At 38.1% G+C, this 8,783-nt stretch overlaps 1 protein-coding gene across 3 annotated transcripts; it reads right to left on the reverse strand.

Annotated features, from left to right (window-relative positions):
* Positions 1–476: 476 nt before the first annotated feature.
* fgf17 (fibroblast growth factor 17) lies at positions 477–8,045 on the reverse strand. 3 transcript variants are annotated; one of them, XM_085293303.1, is made up of 6 exons: positions 7,683–8,045; positions 7,560–7,596; positions 7,142–7,286; positions 5,194–5,300; positions 3,174–3,387; positions 477–1,293 (listed from the first exon to the last, which is right to left on the reverse strand). In XM_085293303.1, the coding sequence occupies exons 1-6, from the start codon at positions 7,712–7,714 to the stop codon at positions 1,184–1,186; spliced, it is 645 nt and encodes a 214-aa protein (XP_085149429.1). In that variant the 5' UTR covers positions 7,715–8,045; the 3' UTR covers positions 477–1,183. The 3 variants fall into 3 exon arrangements, with proteins under 3 accessions (XP_085149429.1, XP_085149428.1, XP_085149430.1); XM_085293302.1 differs by having other exon boundaries at positions 7,142–7,319; XM_085293304.1 differs by lacking the exon at positions 477–1,293 and having other exon boundaries at positions 1,305–3,387; positions 7,142–7,319.
* Between the last annotated feature and the right edge of the window lie 738 nt (positions 8,046–8,783).

Raw genomic sequence — 8,783 nt, forward strand, 5'->3', positions numbered from 1 at the left:
TGACAGATGGAGAGAATAGACAGACTGTTCCCTGTTTGTGAAGGACTGCTAGGAAAGTTTAACATAACTGTCTGTGCTGAATCAGTCTTATTAGGTAATGTTCAAATAATGTGATCATCCCAGTGTTTCCAGTGTGGGAGAAAGTACTCAGAGTACTCAGGGCCTTCAAGTTACACACTATGAAAGGCAGCAACAAGTTTAATGTTCAGAAACCTAAAGTCTGTATCAGCAGCAGAATGGAGCTAAAATAAATGTTGGTTTCAGTTCTATGAAGCTTTGAGGATTTTGGATCAGTAGCTGCTGTGTGTGTTGCATCATATTGCTGTAACTGTTTATATGCTTTATATATTCTGAGGTAAGTTGATCTATAGTGTTACATCATATTCTATAAGGATGTTATGTGTTTGTAGACTTTCTGCCCAGTTTGACCCATTTAGCAGACGTCAGCCTGTTTAAGGCTCTGATGTCTATTCTGTGTGACTTAAAGCAGTTATGACATGGTCTGATTTTCTCACCCAATAAAGGAATATTTCATATATCAGTCGACTCTTCATTCTATCAGAAACAGTTATCACAGCTCGTACATTTGCTTTTACACATATAAGTAAGCATTGAGCCAAATTTAGTAATGCCAACATATTAAAAGAACAATATTTGCCTCTTATATATAACACATCTATAGATACACTGTCACAGACACTTGTCTTTGAGTGAAGATTTAAGGTGATAGGAAATTTAAATAAACGCAACTTGAATCTTTACTGAAGCTCAGTGTTTGACACAGAGTTCAAGTTCACTGCTGTAATATAATAATCTGACAATAACTATAATATTGGCCATATTATATTTACATTACCAAAGTGAGATGATTTTAGTCTCACGACCAACATTAGCTAATTGTTATTTACTAGCTAATCTTAAAATGACTGTTCAGTACAGAAAAGCCCAACAATCATGTTTTACAGTCACGTGGTCTCAGCCTCAGATACTCAACTAATCAAAGTGATCTCATTGAAAAAAAACGAATTTACAAAAAAACATTGTTCTCCTTCATTTCTGTCAAACAAACTGTATGAAACGTTTCGCGCGGTTAGTATCATGGTTGCTAGGCAACCTGAGCAGCGCGACGAAGGCTACACCGTCCCATTTCACAAGCCTCGCACTTCCGCACTTCTCGTGCTTCCTAGCACGCGCCGTACCTAGGCGAACTGCGCGTACTCCGAAGCATGGGTCGCTGGATTGGGACACAGCCATTCAGGGGATGCTGTCCTTTAGTCAACTCTGACCTTCGACCTTACAAGAAAAAGAAGAAAAAGAGCAGAGAATAATTTCAAAGATAAAATAAAAGTAGTAAAATACATTAAATTCTGCTGAGCTTCCATTGTTATTCCTGATTTTTAAAAAAGACAAATGTGAAATTCATAATCAATGAGGGCTATGATCCCTACACATGCGACTGAAATGACTGCTGCTGTACTTTTGGGAGCACTAATTATTACAAATAATTGTTATTGCTTTGTGGTTATTATATATGTAGTACATTTCATATATTATATCAATATTTTTTTTTAATGAGGTGAAGATACTATACATACATATTCACATCTGGTTTATCAATATTTAATGAAATCATTTGAATGTTATAAAATTATTTCTATAAATTTACTGTGAAAAACATTCTGAAGCCACACATCTGATTTAAATGGGATTATTAAATACTCGTGTGCTTCCTCCATCTTTTTTTTAAGTGTTTTCCTACCATTGTTTTAAAAATAGATCTCATTATATTCACATAAATGCAAGCACATTTCCCTCCATCAGTGTTAATACTGAGTAAGACTCAAACCTTCCTTGTTTGCCAAGTTCATTAAAAGAGCTACATTCACTGGCTCAACTCCAAACAGCATAGGTCAGTCCTGACCGACAGCAACACAGTTTAATGTGATATGAGCACTGGTGTTTGTATGTAAATGTATTTGCAGACACTAACAACACTCCATCCTTTCTGTGAAAGTATAAGTGGACCACTTGCAAGCACAGATTGGTAAACTGTTAAATGCAGACTGAGTTATCTCAAATAACTTATTTTTATGATGAGATGTCTGTTTGCCTGCGTCAGGCTGGCGACCTGTCCAGGGTGTACCCCGTCTCTTGCCCTATAGTAGCTGGGATAGGCTCCAGGCCCCCCGGGACCCTGATAAGGATAAGTTGAAGAGAATGGATGGATGTTCACGGCGTACACAGAACAAATCTTGCTGACACTGATAATGTACAGATTTCACCCTTGGCATTCCCATGAGGTTGAGTAGTGTCCTAAAATCCAAAACATTCCCTTTAGTTCATGCATGTTGATACATGAAATATCTTTGCCACTAGGCTAGGAGAAAATGTGGTATGTCATTGATCCGATTACAAAGTCAGAGCAAATATCTAGACAGTGATTGTGTAATACAGCTAAACATTTAATGTCATTTTATTAGGAAAAATTAGATTTTACATCAAAGTAAAATATGTTTCTCCATTCTTTCTTTTTTAATTGAAGTGGCAACCCCCCTTCTGATCTCTCTGGATAGATTACCCCTTCATAACAATGTAGGGCTGAATCCAGCCAGCATGTTTGGGCCAAAAATTCAAATTTATTTTAAATCTAACTGTCCAACTGTCTCCAATATGACCTTATTGGAACTCTTTGTTTGTTACCTGCTGCTTTAAAAATGTTTCCTTGTGGTATGAATGGTAGTATTGTGTCGACCCACTGGGATATAAAGAAAAACATCCTTTAAAGCACAACTGAATGTATTTTATGATTGATTTGAAATGTGAAAGTGTACTATCTAATGGTGTCGTGGGCTGTTTCATAGGCTTCCTCAGATTTCTTGCTAGCCACCCTATGCATCGTGTCACTTCATCCCTCAACACTCGCACAGACGTAATAGACAATTTAATACAATCCACTTGCTTTACTCTCTTTCAGTATTTACAGCAATATTATGGCATCTAAGGCATTTTTCACTTGTCAAAAAATATACAAAAATAAAGTTGCATCTGTTTCTTCCCATGTCACAACTGTCATCAGTCCATCACTTTTGCTGCGCCTAGGAAGAGCTAGGTGATTTTCCTGTTCCGCTTCGCTCTACGTGTGGACGGAAATCTGATGAACTCAAATGGTTTACTTTGGTCCGTGTTGGGGAAGGGAGGTAATCCTGTGTGCAGCCTCTTGATGAAATGGACCTCTCTCTGATTCTCCCTCGTTCTGGAGGCTTTGATGGGCCTCCCTTTCCGGGTGAAAGCCACATACCAGCCCTCATACTTGGCATTCTGGAAGGCTGTGTAATTGTTCTCCAGTACAATCTCAGTGAAGATACAATCTTTGCTCCGGCCATTTGGCTGTGTGAGAAGACAGAAAGGTTTCTTGTGTTACACCTGGACAAAAACTGATTCATCTATATATAAAATTATTGCCTGAACTCATGGAATAAATGGCTTTATACAGTGTCAAAAAATGTCAGTGCAAACAGCTTAAAATAAGACTAACATTTGGAAGACAAAACCAAATTCTGATATAAATGAGATGCTGAGAGAACGAGCAATAACCCAGAACAATAACCCTTCTTATTTCAGTTTACTCAACAGTGAGCTTCTGCTGACTCACTTATGCAAATAGCTTCTGATGTGTGTCAGGTAGAATTATTATTTTCTTTCTTCACTAATTGCAAAAACAAAACGTATTCAGATTGCCTAAGGTGAGGGTTAGGGCTGGAACTGGCTGGAGCCTTTATGACTTGTATTCATGGATTTCAGTTGGAATTATTGTTCTATTTGTTCCCTTATTGCCAAGATTTGGAAGAAAAATGGAAAACCAAAACGTTCATATTATCATTGCCTACGATTAATTAGGGTTAAAGTTGTGATCGTCAATGATAACGACTTAAGCCTCACGTGGTTAAATGCTGGCAAATATTGTTACCTTTGCACAGAGATGTGCTAGCTGTCTTTATGCTGCGCTAAGCTTCTGATTTTAGATTATGTTAAAACAGTTGATAGGTATCAAATTAAAAATGTAATCACCCCTTTCCCCAATGATCAAAGGAAACTAATGTGATTTAATCATTTGTTGTCATCTTCTGATATGTTGATAACAGGTACAATCTATAATACTAGAAAAATGTAACAGAAAATGTGTGATGGTTACATTCAAGTTTGTTGCAACTTTGTACACAGAATTATTGAAAAGAACTGTTCTTTTTATCTTCACCTACAGACTGTGTCACTGAACTTCTTATCTCTGTACAGATATCACAGCAGCCACAATTTCAACACCTCTGAATCGTGATGAGAACGAGATTTATGACTTGTCATGTCAGCCAGATATGTGATTCCATCTTTTCCATTTCCGTGAAGGAAGTGGAGAGTTGACTTATGACCAAACACACAGGGTGTGCATGATGGGAGGGTACTTCCCCCAGTCATTGTCAACCATGGCCAATAGGACTGAGTGATATCACTCAGTCCTGAGAGGATCCCTTTTTTCCAGTACTACATCATGTCCTGAAGTGACTGACAAGGTATGAGAATTCAGTAACAATGGACTGGAGCTTTAGCATCTGAGCTACAGTGTATGTTTTATTGGATATGCAGTGTGTTAAAGTAAAGTCTGTATTTCCTCTGAGGAAAAGTTTTCTCATCAGTGGTAAGTTTTCTTATGGGAAGATGGTTACGCTAACTTTACATGCTACAGACGGAACAATAGCACTGATGTGTTCTACCTGATGTGTTCATTTTCAAGATGTTCAAGGTGTTCATTTTGCCTTAACCTCTCAGTATCCACCAGCATCCACCAGATCATTGGGAACCTAGGGTTACAGTTAGGGTTAGGAGTGGGGTTTGCGTTCAGTTAATATCTACCCCAAATAAAAGTTTTGGAAAAAAAAAATATACTGCATTGGCAAAGTGTGCTTCATTTAAAATATAAAATATTGTAGTTTCTGAAAACCTTCCTGTTTAGAGTGTAGCTAAAACAAAACCCAACACTAACCCTAGATGGGTTGACCTGGTGGATGTCTACTATAACACAGTTTGACTGCTTTTTTGTTTCTTTATTTCTTTTTGCTTCACCACATTTGTCCCCTACTTTGCTCACTAAAGTCAGCATAGGTGTAGTTTCTGTGTTAACACATACTCCTCAACACATACCTTTCCAACAAGCTTCCCCTTCCGGTTCATACAGAGGTAGCGCCCACTTTCTGCACCTCTTATCCTAACTCGACTGCCAAAGGTGTCTGTCTCAACAAACAGGCGAGCTGCGGGAAAGACACAAGACTGTCAGGGGGCTGAAGACAAAAGGAGCCTAGGACACAGCCACAGACTCACTTTTGTCTTGTGTGTGTAATAAGTCATGTACAAAATGTCTTTATGGGAATCAGGTATTATTGAAAACACACAGTGACACTGAAATATAAAGCCCAATTTCTGCTGTACCATGTATGACCAGCATTTAGTGTCTGCTATTCACTACAGATATAAAACCTGCAGGGATAATGAGTTAATGCTGTTAGTATAAGAATCTGCACTTCTTTGCTCTGTGGACTCTGTTGAGCTGAAACTCCTTAGTGATAACAACCTGATGAAAGTCAAAACACCAACTGATTAAACAAATGTTATGTCTGGTCATTAAAGACCTAGATCTTGCAAGCTGAATATACATTCTCACTTATTATTCTGCAGTTAATCATGGCCATTACAACAGTCTTGTGTATTGGGACTACAGAAACAAAGGGCTTGTCCTAATCAGCCACTAAATTCATCAGACGATGGTTTCATGGATGCAGCAGGGAGGCTGAATTAACATACAGGACTGAAAACACCTCAAAGTGGGAGGGACGGGCAGGCTGGATGTGAAACTGCTGGCTTTGCCTGAGGACATCAGTGCCCAGCAGGGGCTAAATAGCTGCGCTGTGGGGAACCACAAAACTCCAGATTGTCACTAATTCCTCGGAAGAGTCTCTTTAACAAGGCATTGTCACTGATTGCAGACTAGTGTACTGCATTCTGCCAAACTATGCAAAACCCTTAACCTCTTAACCTCCACCAAGTCATTTGTGACTTATTGGGACAGGAGTACGGTTTCGGTTCAGCTGACGTCTCAGTGGATTTCAACTGAATCTCTACTGAATATAGAATTTTCTCCTATTTGGAAGATCGAAATGTTAAAGCTTTTAACAGAAAAATATGTATGACACTTTATTAACATGTTCAGCTACTTTGTGGAAAATGGCCCTTTTTTAGTATGTGGCTAGCATCATTTTGTGCCTTTTGATAATGCAACTATTACAATATATAGAAATCTTGGAATGAACAAACTTCTTCAATTGGATTTTGGAAAAATAAATTAATACTCAAAGCCTACTGATGATATCCATGATTTTTAAATATCAAATATATTGTGAATGTAATACACATTTGAGATATGGTAAATAAGTATGCAATTGCTCTTTTCAAGGTTTCTGTACAGGTATAGTTACATAGTCACAAAATGTACTATCATTATTATTGTTATTATTATTATTGTTATTATTCTTATTATTATTGTTGTTGTTGTTGTTGTTGTTGTTGTTGTTGTTGTTATTAATTTATTATTATTATTATTATTATTATTATTATTATTATTATTTCCTAAGGAAACATTAATAATAATATCAGTATTATTTTACATGAATATTCAGCCATAATATTAATGTAGAGAAAAGTTCATATTGTGGCAGCTCTATTCAAAATAAAAATACAATCCGGTGGTGAGTCTGTCAATATAAATGTATTAAATTATATCTAAATGTATAAAACCAGTTTGTGATCATTACATATTTATCCCGACACGTTTTAAATGATGTTAATTGCCCAAATGTTAACTGTACTTCACAGTATGCGTGTTTGAACAAAAATGTACCTTTACATTAAGAAAAAGAAGAACATAAAACAAATCAGTTGAAAATCTTTTTCACGTAAATGTTTTTGTATTATTTTTTCGAGGGATGGGCTGCTGGAAAGAAAATTGACAACTTAATGCTTTCTCATGAAATATCTACCGGTAGGCCTTAGTGATCGTAATCCTTGGTTATTCTTAAAGTAACTTGTTAGCTCTTACCGTACAGATTTCCATCCTCGGCGGTGGCGGTGACCCTTTTGCCGTGAATCTGGACGTGTTTCCCGCTAGTGCGACTGTAGAGCTGGTAAACTCTGACCTGTCTTCGGCTGAGCTGGTCCGTCACTGCGCCCTGCGTCCTCACATACTGGTTAAAATTAGGAGACGGGTGATTCTCCCCCTTTTTTATGCAAAGGGAAAAATGAAATACATAATGTTGTCTTTCTAATCTGGGATAAAGAAACGATAGCCAATTTTAGAAGCACCAAAATGCGTCAGATTTTTTCACAAATGAATAGGCTATTCTTTTGCACACTAACATCGGCACTCATATTCAAATGTCGTTTGGATCGTAGCCTTGTAATTGTTCCTTCTTTCAGCTATTCTTTATTGTTAACAGGTTTAAGTTTTAGTGGCTTACCTGAGCCTGACACCACAGCACGAAAAAATGAAACGATCTGCAGGAGTAACAAAAAATGAATGAGCAACAAAGAAGTGATTTTTTTTGTGGCTATCATACAATCAGAGTGTGTGGCCCGCTTACATGTAAATACAGTGTTGGTTTATTCCATACATTCTCTCTCTTATTTTAACCGGTCAAGGAGCAGAGTTCTTTCGGCAGTAAATCCCAGAAGGATGCGGTAAATAAATCCAAGCGTTCCCACAGTGTCGCATATGCACTCCTGACCTGTCCATCCACACCGACAAAGTCTGCAGCAGTTATTTCCTGTCACATTTATCAGAAAACTGATCCAGCTGATTGGGTAGTGAAAAATTCTTCGAAACATCAAAAGCGGACGCATCCATTATAAAGCAGAAAGGCTGTAATGCTGCTCTTTACATGACTAGGATGGAAACGTGAGGGGATCCCCAGCTCGCTGCGCTGCTGCTTGGTTTGATTCCAGCTTTTGAAAAGCCCTCTGTGTCACTGGGACCCGGCTACTCACTGGTTAAATGGTGAAAGGCTCAAGTCCCTCCTTGAAATCTTGTGGGTGGGGACAGCAGCGGGACCAATAATTTACAGTTTGTCAGAAGTGCTAAGACAGATTTCTCGAAACTTTCTGAGCTTTTCTTGAAACTGTAAATGCAAAATACAGTTTTCACAGCACATCTGCATCACACACAGTTTCAGTACAACGAAAAACACGTTTGCCCCGAACAAAGGTTCAGTCAGCCTGTTTGTTGCAGATGTTGATGATTACGCTTCAATTCTTTAAAAATACCCACAGGATCTATTTTTCAATTTACCCCTGCAATTCACTGCTGTCGTGGATTAGTGATATATAAATAACTGAAGCGAATGCTGCTGTCAGTGTTGTGTTTAAGAAATGACATCTGTGCTTTAGTTATTTAACTTGTCCTTCCAGAGGGAAACACCTGGGACAGGTCGCCTGTCTGTCAGGGTTTAATCTACTTTCAACATTAATTACAGCACTGTGTTTGAAAATGAGAAGCCTATTAGCAATTTATGGGAAATGTTGGGAGGTGTTAATGAAACTACAGCAACCTCCCACAACACTTCTGCTTGTGTTACCTGGTCACACTTTGGGCTCATGTAGAGCAAATCATTTAGACAAAAAGTGAGTTTTTTCTTCACATGAGCAATCAGCATCCCGAGAGAAGCTCCCGAGCTGCGCTAACAGTG

The sequence above is a fragment of the Mchenga conophoros genome, linkage group LG12 (assembly GCF_057382185.1).
Source record: "Mchenga conophoros isolate Kocher_MC1m ecotype Shallow Benthic linkage group LG12, M_conophoros_male_GT1.1, whole genome shotgun sequence".
NCBI lineage: Eukaryota > Metazoa > Chordata > Actinopteri > Cichliformes > Cichlidae > Mchenga > Mchenga conophoros.